The 17250-nt window shown below is 34.1% G+C and overlaps 2 protein-coding genes and 1 pseudogene across 2 annotated transcripts; 1 reads left to right on the forward strand and 2 right to left on the reverse strand.

The window, feature by feature from the left end:
- Positions 1 to 462: 462 nt before the first annotated feature.
- On the forward strand, positions 463 to 4119 carry LOC145586009 (protein ACCELERATED CELL DEATH 6-like). The gene is made up of 2 exons (XM_081642710.1): positions 463 to 1021; positions 3545 to 4119. Exons 1-2 carry the CDS (start codon positions 463 to 465, stop codon positions 4117 to 4119), a joined length of 1134 nt encoding a protein of 377 aa, XP_081498836.1.
- A 6884-nt stretch (positions 4120 to 11003) lies between these two features.
- On the reverse strand, positions 11004 to 11787 carry LOC145584630 (dirigent protein 22 pseudogene; annotated as a pseudogene).
- Positions 11788 to 14886: 3099 nt separating this feature from the next.
- On the reverse strand, positions 14887 to 16833 carry LOC145586013 (uncharacterized). The gene is made up of 6 exons (XM_081642715.1): positions 16541 to 16833; positions 16275 to 16461; positions 16042 to 16185; positions 15651 to 15865; positions 14981 to 15437; positions 14887 to 14910 (listed from the first exon to the last, which is right to left on the reverse strand). Exons 1-6 carry the CDS (start codon positions 16831 to 16833, stop codon positions 14887 to 14889), a joined length of 1320 nt encoding a protein of 439 aa, XP_081498841.1.
- Between the last annotated feature and the right edge of the window lie 417 nt (positions 16834 to 17250).

Genomic DNA, 17250 nt, shown 5'->3' on the forward strand with positions numbered 1-17250 from the left:
AATCATAATTACTCAATACCTTTATAGTAAGATCAGTAAACAATTAATAATCTAATGATGACCCAAACGTGTAAACGGAGGAATAAGAATAAAGTAATAAATTAAAGACAAAGCAAATTGAAAGTTAAGGCTGATCGATCATCAGCCTTAGTGAATTCTTAAATGGAGTAATAAGCAAAGAATATTAAAAGACTCCAATAAAGCTTCATAGAACTTTGATTATTTTAATTGTTAAATGGAATGATAAGCAAAGAATAAATAATTTCTTAAGTTCGTACACTTGAAAGCACTAGAAAAAGAATTTAATATGCATGCATTACATGCTTTACGCTATAGTTGTATGTTCATGCTAGTATATATATGCATCACTACGTATTAAGAACCTTTTATCACTAGAAAAATTCAAAAAAAAAAATGAGTGACAACCATCAAAAAGTTTAGAAATAACAACCAAAACCAAAAATGGAGAAGACAATGTACCGAGCAGCCATGGAAGGAGACGTGGACTTCCTTCGGGTAGTCCGCGACCGAGAAATTGAAACTGGCTGCTGGAACAAACACTTTCTAGGTTCCCTAACATCCCAAAAAAACAACATAATACACATTGCATCCCTGTATGATCAATATGATTTCTTAAAGAAGGGTTTCGATTTATTTAATTTCTCTCCTCTCATGATCGCCAGCACAAATACTAATGGTGATACACCTCTTCACGTGGCTTCTAGGAAGGGAAACAAAAAGATTGTGAGGCTACTAGTAGAAGCCTTTCATGAGTTGGTGTTTGGAGAGGTAGAAATATTGAATGAGTTAGGGGGAGTGAGTAGCGAGGCGGCGGAAGGGGAGGAGAAAAGGCCATGGAGGGTTCAGAATATGGAGGGGAACACACCCCTTCATGGAGCACTCATCAATGGCAAGATTGAAGTTGCGACATACTTGGTAGAGGCTGATCCTCTACTAGCTAGCTTTGTGAACAACAATGGAGAAACTCCTCTCCATCTTGCCATCAAATACAATGTGGATGGTATTTTATTTTACTTTCTTACTATGATATAATTCTTTTATTTTTTTTTTTTTTTTTTATTAGTCGACACCATTTTATTATCACGCTTGCTGCGCTAACACATGTTTTTAACGATTAATATCTTTAGTTATTAACAGTAAAATTATAAAAAAGGGATATTAATAAAATATATATTGAGACGATTCAGACAAAATCTCACATGTCTATATTTTATCATATCTATAAATCACAAAAGCGAGTCAAAGTGTAGTGTATAAATAGTGTAAAAGTCAAACGGTGTCAACTAAATAAAAACGGAGTAGGAGATTTCATTGAAAGGAAAGATGTAATGTAAACAATATGTTGTGATGAGGATTTTTTAAAGGATTTTTTTGTGAGAAACTACCTATTAAAAATTACTTTTTTGTGAGAAATTACCTTTTATAAAATATGTTATAAGAAACTACCTATTAAAAATGCAAAATGTTATAAGAGACTACCATAGGCCGGAATCTCGTCGTTAACTTATATTTGCAGCGTTGACCATGTCACGTGACCTTTACTAATCCCTCCCCCATTGTCGCCCCATTTTCCCCATAAGCTTTTTCGGCCACTCCTCGCCCCCACTTCCATTTCCGGCCGCCCCTCCCTTCACCGCACCCCCTTCCTCATCCCTTCTCCGAACAACTCGAAACCCTTCCCCTATCCTCGCTTCTCGATTTACGACCCACCCCATAATAACTTTTCTGGCTAAATATCACACCCACCCACACGAATCCCCTGCCCTCAAAACCCCGCCCACCCTCCCTCGACACGTACCCAAGAAACCTTGACCCCCCTCGAAAACAAAACAAGAACCCCTTTTTAATTTCTGTATTTTGGGTTTTGGGTGTTTCGGAGGTTTTGAATTCTAGGTTTAGGGACATTGAAGTGGGTTTGGGGGGTGGTTGCGGGGAAGGAGGAGGGTAGGGATAGCTAGGGAAAAGGAGGGGGTGGGGATGGCCGGAAATTGGAAAAGGGGGGCGGAGGGGCAACATCAAGTGCATGCAGTAGAGATGAGGGTGGTCGGAAACTGGACAATGCAAGGGAGGGAGTGGGGGTGGTCAAAAACCAAAAAAGGGAAGGGGTGGAGGGGGGTTAATATAGGGCACGTGACCCTCACGTGGTCTGGTCAACGCCGGAGAAAAAAGTTAACGACGAGATTCCAGTCTATGGTAGTCACTTACAACATTTTGCATTTAATAGGTCGTTTCTTATAACATATTTTATAATAGGTAGTTTCTTACAAAAAGAGGTTTTTAATAGGTAGTTTCTCACAAAAAAAAATCCTTTTTAAAATTACTGTCAATGTATAAAACATATCATACTTAGATCTAATTCGATTCTTCTTAACGAGTATTCTTGTAGTTTACTAATATGCAATTGAAAGAACATTTAGGATCTGAGGGAATACTAAGCATTGGCGAGTATTATGTACTGTGATCCATTTATAGTAAATATTGAATCATCTGATATATTAAATATATAATATTTCATATTTTATTAATTTTTATATAAGATACTATAGTCATGTGAGGCCTTGTTCGTCTCAACATCTATTTTTTAATTATTTTTATAATTTTGCTTATATGTAATCAAGAGTATTTGTATTTGAATGTATGCATAGATATGCCAAATTAAATGTGACAACTAATATGAAACGAATAAAATGTCATTTATGAGTATATCTAGACTTGGCAAATAGGTCATTCGAATTGGGTATAAGTCAATCAGGTCGGGTCAGCTAACATTCAGGTGGGGTTAATTCGATTTTTATTTGGGCATGTTTGGGGTCGAGTCTATTTTGTTTAGGGTCTATTTCGAATTGAGTATGTTCAGGTCAGGTCGAAATTGGACCGGGTATGTTTGGGTCGTTTAATTTTGTGTCATTACAGTGGATCCAGCTGAAATCGAAAATTTTATTAGTTTTGTTATATCAGTTACGATTGGGGATGACATAGTTTGAGTCATTTTTGGCACCAGGTATTTTTAGTTTGGGTATAAGATAATTTTAGTTCGAGTTTTTTCCTGTATAAATTTTGTTCAGATCAAGCAATTCGGGTTAAAATCAGATCGAGTCAACTTCGGGTCAGGTAATTTTGGGTATTGAGTCAACTTCAGATTTGGTACAATTGGGTCAAGTTATTTCGGGTATCGGGTCAACATCGGGTAATCTCCGATTTCGGGTCGGCATAGGTTGGGCTGAGTACGTAGTTTTCAAGTTTTGGGTTATTGTTTTTGAGTCAAGTTCGGATTACTAGTTAGGTCATTCGGGTCAGGTCAGAATTAGCAGGTCTATATATATATATTTATATTTCATATCCTTTATCATGACTTACTTTGTATTACTTTACTCGTCCTTTTTTTAACTACAATATCAGATAGTATGTTTAAAACCCTATCAATTTTAAGAATCAGAGACTAGCTCGATGGGCCTCGATCTTAGTTGATACATTTTCAATAATGTATTCAATTATGATAAATTAATTCGAGAAACTTGTGCAGGGGATAAAAAGCTAGCAATAGACACCATTGAGCTAATGAACAAGAAACAAGCAAGCCTATCTTACAAAGGATCAAGGTTGGAAGAAGGTTCGATGTCCATAATAAAACTACTCTTACAAAAAAATAAAGTTATTGTCAATGAATGGGACAACGATGGTCTAACCCCTTTACTCAGAGCTGCCCTTCAATCACATTTTCGTGCAATCGAAATTATGCTTGATGAACATCCAGAGTGTTTGGAGACGTGTGATCCAAAGGGAAAGACCGTTTTGCATCTCTTGAAGTTTCAAAGCTATGACGAAGCAAAGAAGTTTTTTCAAAAGAATCCACGAATTCTTAACTTGAAGAATCAACAAGACCATATGGGAAACACTCCGGCACATATTGCTGTAATGAATTGCATTGAAAGGATTTCGAAACAAAGTAATAAGGTCCTAGGAGGGCAAGATGGTGGGGTTACTACGATGAAAACTTCGCAACTCCTTAGCTTGAAAGATGATGAACAAGGCAAAAATGAAGAAAACACTCTTAACACCACCCATTGTAATGAATCGCAAGAAAAACATTCTCGATGAACAAATGGTCATCAAGAGAGACGATGACATTATTGGGGTGATAAGAGCTTTGTTGGAATCATCAACAAACTTCAGCCTTAAAAACAAAGAAGGACTATCAGCTACTGCTCTTTTTCAACAAGTTAAATCGCATTTCTCATGTACTGGATTACTACCAAGGGTAAGATGTCCGCGCTTAGCTAGCTACATGTTTTTATTTCTCTCTTTAATTTAGTTGATTTAGTTCAAGCCCTCTAAGGTAGGTCTTTTTAAGTAGAAGTGCTTCTCATTTTCATTTATATTTGGAAAATAAAGTGAAACTTTGAATTAGATAATTAAAAGCTTAGGAAAAGAAAGTTTAGATAAGGTTGATAGAAGACTTTTAAATAAGTTTAAGAGAGATAATTAAGTGTTCAAGAAAAATAATTTAAATATGAGTGATCTAGAACTACTGTACCTCAACTCCAATTTAAAACTAAAATAATGTTTAAGCTAAAACGTTAGAGCATGTCCATGCACGATAAATTCTGTAAAGGTCGCTTATTAAGTCAAATTCATCAGGTGAATAGAACACACCCTAATTAAACCATATTGTTTCATCTTGTAGCTCGATAGGGAGATAGATGGGTTGTTAGCAGAAAACAAACATGGATGGATGGATGAGAAAACTATAAGCAAAGATTTGGAAGTTGCAAATGTGAATAGTCTAAGCCAAGAAACGGAATCATGTATAAAGCAAGGCTTTTTGAGCATAACAGATCTCCTCTACAAACTATTAAAAGCTTGTGAGATCAAACATAGTGATTACACTCATGAAACAATGAAGTGTGCAAGTTGCTTCAATTGTAATCATACAGAAAGACCTGAGAGTCCAAGGACTAAGAGCACCTGTTGCTACCATAAAATTGAAGGCCTCATGATGGAGCTTTTCGAAAAGAACCCTTTGTACATATATGAAACAAACTCTAGAGGGGAAACTCCACTTCATATATTGGTGCGCGCTCAAGAGCTTCAAATAAGTGAATCACTCTTAAATCAAATCAAGAATTCATATGAAAAAGCAGATGAACTAGATGTTTATTGTCCACCTTGGAGGGTGAAGAATATGGAAGGAAACACACCAATTCATGAAGCACTTTTGCATATTTCTCCAAAGTATAAGAATGAACGAGTTATCAAATTCTTGATGGAATGTGAGCCACATGTTTTTCAAAGACATGATGAACAAGAATGTGATTGCGATATTATTAGTGTGTACTTGAACAATCAAAGAGAGACACCACTTCATGTTTTTTGTAGGAGTCAAGGTAACTTTCAAGTCACATTATATTATTACTCTCTTTAATCTATGATGTTTTATAACATTTTGTTCAACTTGTTAACTATGGTGTTCTTTTCCCTTTATTGAAATAGAAAAATGTGATGATGTAAAAATGATCAAGGAGATTATTGAAGCAAATATGTGGGCTACAACATATCGCGATGCAACTGGTTTAACCCCATTGCTTACAGCAGCAAAAAGTGGACAAATTGAAGTAGTTCAGCAGTTTTGGGAAATTTCTCCGGAATCAGCACGACTACGTGATTGTGAGGGTGGAACATTTTGGCATTTGATGGATATGGCGGAAGCAACTAAAGAAGAAGAGGAAAAATTAATAGGAAAGGCAAAAGAAATAGAAATGATAGCAAGATTATCAAGTGAAACAGATAATGTTGGAAACCCACCACTTGTTCAAGCTATCATTGACCACAACTACAACCTCGCTCAAGTTCTTAGTCAAATTACAGAGAAATGTGTCAAGAAGGTGCTAAACGAGAAGCCTATTTCAATGCGATACACTCTCTTTATACTAAGTATTATTGCAAGCTATCTTCCTGAAAAGGTACGTGTGTGTGTATATATTTAATTCTGTTATATGTTTCTTCATTTATATTGATTCATTTGAATGGAATATAATAGTAAATTATTATTCTACATACCTAATAGAAAGTTTGATTTACATTATTATTCATAAGAACATGCAATTTAAGTATAATAAATGATCAAGCAAGTATAATTTGAATATCAGCTATAAGCATAACATCATGCACTCAGTGCATGATTATTAAAAAAACATGTGATAAAGAAATTTACATAGTATAGAGTGATAAATTGATGATAACAATATTAATAATTATGTTTGATTTAATTTATGAATTAATCAATCGGTCATACATGTTATAAAGTACTCCTTCCGTATTTTTATTTGCATCACTTTCTTTTTATGAATATTATTTTTAAATGTATTACTTCTATATTTGGTAACTTTATAATACAATATATTTTATCATTTCTCTCTCTTACTTTAAATCCCACTCAAATTATTTTATTATTTCTCTTTCTTTCATGGTCACCACTTAAATAAATAAAATATATATCCTCTCTCACATACTTTGTCTTTCATGGTCCCCATCTTACTTTTACTACAATAATTTGTTCACTCCTTATTACTCTCCTAAAACTTTATAATTCTCAAGTGATGCAATATATTTACAATTTCAACAAAATCCGTATGTGTATGTGTGAAATAGTTAGAGAAGAAACTCTGGAAGAAAATGAAGAATGTAGGTGTTAAGAGCATATTTGGAGTGCCCAAATCAGAAATAAGCGGTTATACCAATACAATTGGTGTGATAGCTGCTCTTCTAGCCACAATTGCATTCCAAGGAGCTTTCGCGGTGCCAGGAAGTTATTCAGATAAAGGACATCCAAATCTGTTGGAAAAAGCCGATCATCTCAATAAACACGATGCTTCATTACAATTCCTTAGGATAGCTGCATTTTGGGTGTTCATGTTGGCGGACCTACTAACTATGTGTCTGTCGATGATGGTCTTGTTTTGCCTTCAATGGATCCTAACCGGCAATGACAAGGAGAAGTTTATAATAACAGACCTTTGTCTATTGCTACTTAATATGGCTTTTATGACAACAATCATAGCGTTTATGATGGGAGTGTTTGCCTCAACTCATCACATCGCGAGTTTCTTGTCCATAACCACTGTTGTTGTGTGCTCTGCGGTGATGGTTCTTCTCCAAAAATGGGTGGTTATGAATCCAATTCAATGTGTTTTCCTCACTGGTTATGTGGCAATTATGGCTACCTTTGAATTTGTTTTTTCGAGCAAAGCAGCAACAAGTGTATCCAACAAATTCAAGTGCATCTGCAATCGACTATTCTTTCAAAAGTCTTAGTCTAAGCTATCCATGTTTTATATAAAAGTTGGATCATGTGTTCAATTAATGTAAGTATATAAGATCCACTCTAGCGTGTTTTAATTGTGTTGTACTCCCTCCATTCCTTTATTAGATGCTTATTTCTAGCATTTCTTACCCACATAATATATTGAAGTGGGTATCTAATTAAGGGACGGAGGGAGTGATTTTTAATGTGGTGAAAAGATCTCTTTTTTTCTTTTCCTTTTTCCTTATTTCATTTTTATTTGCTTGGAAAACCATGTTGTGTAATAATTACTTCGTATATTTTAAAAGACTCCTGTAAAATTTTCATATTCATGAAATGAGGGTTGCCGTTCTACAAACTATATCATTCAATTCACTTGAGTTTGAAGTGAACGAACAGATGACCTCAATACTTAACTAGAGACATTTCAAAGTTCAAGGAGGTATTTGACCACATAACTGTAACTTTGGCTACATAGGGACGTTGGATTATCTTAAGTCAATTTTAGATGGAGGCATGGTTCGAAAATGCGGTTTCGGTTATGATCACGGGAACGGTTGCGGTGTCGCGGGAACGCTTATGATGCGCTGATCGCGGACCATGTCACGGTTGACTCGATGCAAATTTGATTTCAAGATTGTAGAGGATTAGAGCCATTAGGAGTCAATTAATGTAAGTATATAAGATCTACTGTAGCGTATTTTAATTGTGTTGTACTTTATTAGATGCCTATTTCTAGCATTTATTACCCACATAATATAGAGAAGCTAAATAGGCATCTAATTAAGGGAAGGATGGGGTAACTTATAATGTGATGAAAATTCTCTCTTTTTTTTTTTTTTTTTTTTTCCTTATTTCATTTTTATTTGCTTGGAAAACCATGTCGTGTAATAATTACTTCTTCCATTTCTTTTTACTTGACACGTTTCTTTATTCATGTTTGCCAATGCATAACTTTAATTACTTATATCTTTAATTACCGATAAGCAAAAATTATGAAAATTTAGAATTCAATATATATCGTGACGAATCTAACAAGATCCCACATGACTATTTTTTTCATTATGTATAAAGCATAAAATATGGTCAAAGGGGAGTGAGTGAATGGTGCTAAAGTCAAAACGTGTCAATTAAAAAAACGAAGATAGTGTATTTTAAAAGACTACTGTAAAATTTTCATGTTCATGAAACGAGGTGATAGGCGTGTCGCGTACCTAACAAAAATAACCGAACTAACTCTACTATGTAGTTGAGCAAGTAAGGGTCGAATCCCAAGAGACTAAGGACTAACTAATTAAACAGACTCAAAACAATACTAAGCAAGTAACCAATCAAAGTTGAGAAATATATACTAAAACAATATTAACTAATAAGCAATAAAATAATAATAATAATACGGAATTAATCAAAAAATAAAGACATCTAAGATTAAGTATCCCCACTAATATAAATCAATGCAATAGAACAATCCCCTTCCCTCAATTAGATCAATAAATATTCCACAGGACAGATGCTTCCTGAAACAATACTAAGAGTTTCTTTCGATCAACTAATAACTTTCCTAACATGCAATCATACCTATTTTCATGGAATCATACATATTAAAGACATTGAGAACGACATCATATAAGTCCTAGCAAGAACAATTAGCTATTTTCATGCATAAAAGCTCTTACTTTTAATTAGGGTTCTAAAATCAATTAAGAATCAACTTTCGTTGTAAACCTAATTACATTCAATAATACTATTTCTAGTTAATCATTGATAATAAATTCAAACGTAACAAAGAGGAATTATAAATTAATTAAATTGGAAATTGGGAATTAATTAACACATCAATCCATATTAGGGTTCAACCTAACCCTAGATAATGAAACTACTCACACATGATAATAGAAATAACAAGACAATTAATTAAAGAAAACATAATAACAATAGAAATTAAAGAGAATAAGGAAAAGAAATTAATACTTGAAATATAATATGAAATCTTTAATCTTCAAAGCAAAACCCTAGAAAGTATTGTAGAAGAATGTAATACCAAAAAGCTCTAAAAAAAAGTATCTAAACTGATTCATAAAAGACTATCTAAAACCTATTTATATGCTAGGAAAATAGTAGTCGTCTTTACTTAGGATTAGGACTCCAAAAATAAGGCTAATTTTTCCACTTAATCAAGAGGCCGCAACTAGGCTGCGGTAGAAGGTCACGAGCCGCAGTGAGGCTGTGGAGTAGGCTGCCAAACATGAGTTTGTTGCTCCCTTGTGAAGTTCGCCGCAGGCAAGCTGCGGTAAGCCATGGAAAACTGCAATCAAGCTGCGGACTAGGCTGCCTTGAAGCTTCTTGGATGCTAGAAACACTCCATATGAAGAATACCCCGCGTTCAAGTTGAATTCCACGCAAATCGAGCCCTATTCCTCTAAAAACAAAAAAAACGAACCGAAAAGAGCAATATCGAAATAGGAAGAATAATAACTCTAAAAGATTAGGAAAATGAAGAAACCACAATAAAATATGACCAAATATCACATATAAATCATGTATAATATCGTGTTATCATGAGGGTTGCCTTTCTACAAACTATATTATTCACTTGAGTTAGAAGTGAACGAACAGATGACCTCAATAATTAATTAGAGACATTTCAAAGTTCAAGGAGGTGTTTGAGCACATTATTGTAACTTTGGCGACATAGGGACTTTGGATTATCTTAAGTCAACTTTAGATGGAGGTGATTCTCTTCCTTAATGGTTCGTCTAAAAGTATAATGTAATAAAAATAAATAGAAAGGGTTGTTTATCTTGCAAATTTTTTAATCGTGAGACATTTAATTAAAATAACATGAACATGTATAAAGTTCATATTGGTTGTACAAATAATATAAAATGAAAGTAATATAACTATAGATCACTGTGTATGGCACGGAATCTAATCTAATTAAAAATATATGTTAGTGTCCTGGTTTTAAAAATGGCTTGTGATATTCGTGTAAATTGGTCTAAATTGGTGAGCCGTGTTGCACGTATTGCTGCTAGAGGTACATTCAACATACATTTTCCTTAAGACTAGATACATATACCTATATAAAGAAAAAGAAATTTTGTGTAAAACTAACCTAAAGATAAGTTGTTTTGTGAATAATTACCTGTTTATTTTTTTTAAAAAAAAAAACTGTTTAGAACTATCCATAAAATGACAAAAATTTGTCTAGCACACTACCCTAGTCCATAGACAACTTTTCGTCCAATTGAGCTATTTGTGAGACCCACTTGTATAGTTTTTCACTCATTTCTCTCCTTCTTCATTTACTTTATTATGTTCAACGATTTATAATTTAAAGGCACAAATTACTTAATTTTCTAAAAAAGGGAAGATTTTAGAGATTTGCTTAGGTAAAATTAAGATGGTGAAAGGTGGAGGTCAAAGAAGAGTTGTGAAAATGGAGGAAAAGTAAATGAAGGAAGAGAGAGGTAGTTGAGGAGGGGAGTTAATTGGATGGAAAACCCATAGGAGTAAGCCCCCACAAAATGACTCAATTGGACGGAAACCATTTAGGAGTAGTGCTAGACAAACGTTTGTAATTTTATGGGTAGTTTTAAACAAAATGAAAAAAAACGGATAGTTTTTCATAAAACAATCTATCTTTAGGATAGTTTTTCACAAAATTGTCAAAAAATAAATGAATAAGAAATAAGATGTAATGACATTGCTTTCAAAGTTCCAAGTACATTATAACATACATTAGATTCTGCATAAAGCTTAAAGCTTTATGCCCAAAGTTCAAATTTTATAAGTTAACAAACAATGTAATTTTGTAAATGGAACAAATTAATTAAATAAGCTTATTCAACTAAGGGAATATCATAATGTAACACAAACAAATTGTACTCAGATATAGCAGCTCCGGTCTTAACATCATACCGGTATGTCTTAGCCAAAGCATAACCTCGAGCAAGCCGAAAAACACCGGTGCCTCCAACAATAGGCATTTCTCTTACGGGTTCAACCACACGATACCGGCCCAAGATACTAATGCTACTCCCATTATACTTCCCTTGAGTGAAAGACAAAGTTATGGTCATCAACAATGAGCCTGACTTACCCTGAGAGGACTCACCATACAACCCTTGAGCTCTACCAACGAGTTTCGAGCTTAACTCGGGGCCTTCGGTTAAAGGATCATCGATCATGACTAGGGTGCCGAAGCCAATAGTTGTTTGGTTTGCTGGTCTTGCAATTATAACTGCTGTAGGGTTATTTCCATTTGGTATGTCATGAAAGTAAAAGTGAAGTTTGGTTAATTTTTGTGTATTTTTGGCTAAGTTAATGTTAAAGGATTTTTCAGATAAATGAGCTTGTGTAATAGTGAAGATTGTAAGGGAGAAAAAGAGTAGAAGTATGGAGAGTTTACAAGCCATAAAGTTGAAATCTTTTGGTAATTAGATAGCTAATTTTTATGAGCTCAAATTGTATTTATTGGTTGCTCTCTTTTCTTGGTCTTTTTGTTAGTGTGTTTATTGGATGCTATTATTGGTTGTTGAAAAGTCAATTTATACTAACCCACTCGACCACGCATAAATTGGGAATATTGTCCCACCAAAAAGAATTAGAGGGAGGATGATTAAACAATAAATCATAAGTTACTCTATATACTATCATAGAACACCATAATAAAAGTTTTAGCTTTCAAACAGAGTATGCATCAATCTGGTTTAAGATAGTGATCGGTTAGGCCTTTGAAAATAAGGAAAATAATGAATTCCCGCACACCTCTAAAGTAACTCTAGCGAGAATTGAAACATTATGTCAAAAGGTACAATTTTTTATCAATAAAAAAGACTAGAAGATCCAATAATAAGATTAGATCTTCAAATTAAATTCTTATTCTTTGTTTTATTTTTGTTTTCTATTTGCTTGGAGTAATTTTCCTCTTAGACAAATTAAAATACCATATATCTAAGAAGAAGAAAAAAATATTTAAAAGTCAGACTAATTTATATAGACTTTTGCTAAAATGAATTGATTCCATTTTATTAGCCAAACAACTATTAGTGGATAAATCATCAAAGACTCAAAGAGCAATATATAGTTAAATAATATACACTTCACCTACTACCATGTCTACCAATTGACATTTTGAAAAGCATCACCGTAATAATAGTTGAAGATTTGTGATCCAATAGTACGTATTGTGTGCATTATAAGTGAAGGCATGGATATGGATTACATTACACATTCTGTCAAAAAGAAACAAAATTTAGAGCACTATCTAAGTACTCAAGTGTGTAAGCTTTGGTTATGGTTTAAATTTGTGTGCATTATTATTTTTTTTATCTTCATAAAAATTGAAAGATACTTTTTTGAATCTTCTAGCTAGCATAGACTTGTCACTTGTGTATGATCCAATATATTTAAGAATTGCTCCTTCCGTTTTTAAATATTTGCTCCACTTTTCTTTTTGAGCCGTTTTTAAATACTTGCTTCATTTCCTTATTTGGAAAGCTTTAGCAATATTTAATTCATTTCTCTCACCTAGTGGACTCAACATAAATCATATTTTATTAATTTCATATTATCTTTCCTCCAATTCTCTCCACTACTTTTTCTTTTTACAATTTTTTATTCTTTCACCTATCCCACTACCTCCATATTTTATTACTTTCTCCTAAAACTCTGCACATGAAAAAATGGAACACGTATTTAAAAACAAAGGGTGTTTCATAATATCAAAGCTAGGTTAGGATTCTGACTTATTATTAGCATCCAACTAAGAAAGACCAAATAATTTGAAAAACGTAAGATAGAGGTAAAAATAACAAAATTGTATTTGTTCCTACTAGAGGCTTGTTGATCACCATATGGTGGAACTTGGAAGTCGTTATTGGGTCAAGCGACTGTGTGACCAATATGAAAATGATAAATATTTTAATTTGTTGTAGATAGAATCACAAATTTAGGACAAATGATGTCAATGAGACTTGTTCTTTAATGATTAATTACTGATTATATACCTTTTGTTTTTCTTATCACTTTATTTTAAACTCCCCTGACAAACAATCTTACTCGATATGGCCTTTTCTAAACACTTTATTTGTACGGAGTATATTTTAGGAAATTTTACGAACAAATACTGTAAAAGTTCCAACTTTTACGAACAACTACCTTTATCTTTTTTTTTTTACGAACAACTACCATAAACTTTGTATTTGTTTTGTTTTTACTACCAGTTAACGTTGGCCGTATGCTTGCCGTTTGTGGGGCCCACCTTTCGTCCTTTTCCCTCCAACTATCTCTCCTTTATAACGATTTTCCCCAAAATTATACACTCTGTGTTTCTTTGAATTTTTGGCTTCAAAAAATTTCAGGCTATAGGTGAAATTGCTCACCTAGAGATCGAATTCAAGCTATTAGGATTGAAAAAACAGGTAATATTCTTTCATTTTCTTAATCTTTCTTATAATTTCTGGTTAATTGTTCATTTATTTTTGTATTGAACGAATTAGGGTTTTTTTTAAGTTAGGGGTTTTTTCAAGTTAGGTTTAATTCATGTAATTTGGTTCAAATTAGGGTAATTTTGGGTCAAATTAAGTAAAGAAGTCTAAAATTACCTTACTTTAAAACCTAAACCTTTTATTGTATGGAAATTTGTAGGATGAGTCGAAATTATCTTATTCCAACAGAGGCAAGAAAATGCAGGTGTGCAATTCCTGCCAAAATGCTAACATCTTGGACAACCGATAACCCAGGGAGAAGGTTCCTTACTTGCAAGTTCTCTGATGTGCATACTGGGAGAAAGGGTTGTGGGTATTTTTGTTGGGTTGATGAAGACCCAACTGAGTGGCAGAGGGTGGTAATCAATAACTTGGTTTTGGAGAAGAAATTACTGGACACATATATTCGTTTCTTAAAGGCTGAATTGAGCAAGGTTGAAGATGAAAAAACATTTGTTCTTGTTGAACATGGGAAGATCATACAAAAGTTGAAGAAAATGAGAAGTGCAAAGGAAGGTTGGATTACTGATGGTGGGGTGCTTTATGTGGTTTTAGCCTTTGTTACTTGTTGTATGATAATGATGTAATGAATAAATTATGGTAATTAGGTTAATGTGAAGGGGAGGTTGATTGATTATCTAGGTTTGTAGTAATTGGTTGTATGTGACTGAATTTTTAGTAATGGTAATTTCAGTTATTATTAATCATAGATTGCCTAAATTGATATTCAATGTAACTTCAAACTTCCAGAAAATTGCACATTCATAAATTACCAAAAGTTGAGCTCAATCATTCACATAATTGAAATTCAAAATAACATGTTATACAATTGAGCTGATTCACATAAGGTGGAATATATAAGTTCTAAAACTAAAACTAATATAATCTAAAACCTAAAACATAGAATAAAATGCTGATGAACAACTCAGATCAAAGGTCTGATAAAGCTTTCTTCTTCTGACCCCTAACTTGCAGCTTTTGTCTAAAAGTTGAAGATGCTTGTTGTGCTTGTACTTGTTGTGCTTGATGTAGAGGTAGTTGTTGCTACGAAGGTTATGGTTGGTGGCTTCCACTTTAACTGTTTCCTACATTATTTCCCTGCACAAGATCAATTGTAATATCATTTAGTTACAATTTATAACTTAAAAATTTTCAAATCAAATAGCACACATATTGTTCCTGTTTTTGAAGCCTCTTTCCCCTTTTTCTTCCTTTGGTTTTGATTCCACTTGTTCATTGAGGCTGGTCTTCCTCCTTTGTCTAGCTCCGTCACAACAGGAGGTTTCTTGCATGTCAAAGTGTTATGGCCAGTTTCTTTGCAATTAGAACATTTGTTTGGCTTCCCACCTCTCTTCACATACTTCATTTCCTCATCTTCCCCCACTTCTTTTGTCCTCTTCTTTAGCTTTGGTCTTCCAGCTTGCTTCTTCAACAATAAAGGCAAGGGTTGTTGTAAATCCGACTTGGCCCAATGCTTAATGTCAGGCATTGCCTTAATATGTGGGGTATAAGCCTCTAAGTACCTTTCCTTACTGTAACAAGCATCTACAAAGTCTTCAGGTCTAGCTCTCTTTTTTACAATACATGCATATGCATGTGGGCAAGGTATTCCTGTCAATTGCCACCTAAAACAACTACAAGTGTTGTCCTTCAAATCAACAACATACCTATCATGGACTGTGTCCACCTCCACACATCTAATCTGCTAGGGCAAACTGAACATCTTGTAGCAGCCTTTGCCACCCACTCTAAAACCTTCCCAACATACGGCATGAACCTACCCTCATATTTTTGAATTCCCTCCCATTTCTCTACATTTCTCCTCATGACATACATACCTCCTCACCCACTCAAAACAAGTTACAATTGGCTTGTCCCTAGCCTCTTTAATCACAGCATTAAATGTTTCCCACAAATTATTTAAGAGCATATTCGATTTACTATATGTTGAAAAAGCAAACCTACACCAATGCCTTTTAGGTATTGCTGTCAGAAAATCAAAAGCATCTGGACTCAATTTCTTGATTTCAACCATATGCTCCTCATGTCCATGCTAAAAATGAAAAGATAAATTACACACTACACTTCAAATCAATAGTTTTTATTTAAAAAACAGTCAGACTAATCATTAAAATGCAATGCACAACATTATGGTAAAACAAGCTAAGATATTGTTCATGTTGAAACAAGCTAAAGGAAATTTATAACATAATAATGTTTAATTCATACCTTAGTATGTGCCCTAGCTGCAGCCCAAAAGATCTCTTTAAATGCAGTGCCATTGAACTTCAACTTAAAGTTGGCCCAGATATGTCTTGCACAAAATCTGACTTTAGCTTTAAGAAAGATAATTGAAACAGCCAACAACAAGCCCTGCATGATCATGTCAAAGTGTCTTAGAAGAGTAAAATCTCAAATAAATGAAATAGTATAATACAAAAGGAAAAAAAAAAAAGACAAACCTTTTGTCTGTCAGACGTTACAGTCAACCCTTCTCCTTTTTCCAAGCCAAGATCCTTCTCTAGAAGCTCCAAAAACCATATCCAGCTATCTTGATTTTCAATTTCCACCACAGCCCATGCAATGGGGAAGATATTGTTATTCCCATCCTTGCTTACAGCTATTAAAATCATCCCAAGAAAAGCTCCTCTAAGATGAACCATCAACCCCAACTAAAGGTCTACACCCTCTTTTAAATCCCACTTTCAAAGCCTCGTAACAAACATACATCCTTTGGAAAAAAAAAAGAGGGGGTATGTCTATGATTTCAGCAATTACAACAGCTGATGATCCAGGATTATGCTTTAAAATTGCAAACCCATAATCATAGACCCTTTCATACTCCTCTTCTGCATCACCATACAAAATCAGCTTAGCTCTATCCCTTGCATACCAAGCCTTGTAATACCCTATATGAACCCCTGTATCATCATACACTCTCTCTATAAATACTTTCAATCTCATATCTGGTTCTCTCCTCCAATCCTCTAGGTACCTATCAGCTAACCACTCTGAAGTCATTTTTGAACTAGAATGAACAAAACCACAAGTGTGGGTCAGCCTCAAACTCCTTACTTCAAATGTTTCTTCCAATGCCCTCTTCCTCACATGAATCTTAAAAAGACACTTGTCTGTACTCCCACACTTACACATTAGAATTCTACCATAATGTGAATCCCAAGTACACTCACATATGTACCTACAAAACACAGTCACTCTCTCCCTCCCATTATGTAGATAGTAGTAGTCATAATGGCCTGGTTTTGGATTGAGTGATATCTAATAGCCTTCCTAACCAGCTCAAAACTTGTGAACAAAAGACCTAATTTGAATTCAATAGGCTTTTTGAAACCAATCTCAGGATTAAAAGTTGTACCTGATCTCACAAACTCATCTTCTGAATCAGATCCATTGATACTCCTAAGCTCTTCTGAATCA

The sequence above is a fragment of the Chenopodium album genome, chromosome 16 (genome assembly GCF_948465745.1).
Source record: "Chenopodium album chromosome 16, dcCheAlbu1.1, whole genome shotgun sequence".
In the NCBI taxonomy this organism is placed as follows: domain Eukaryota; kingdom Viridiplantae; phylum Streptophyta; class Magnoliopsida; order Caryophyllales; family Amaranthaceae; genus Chenopodium; species Chenopodium album.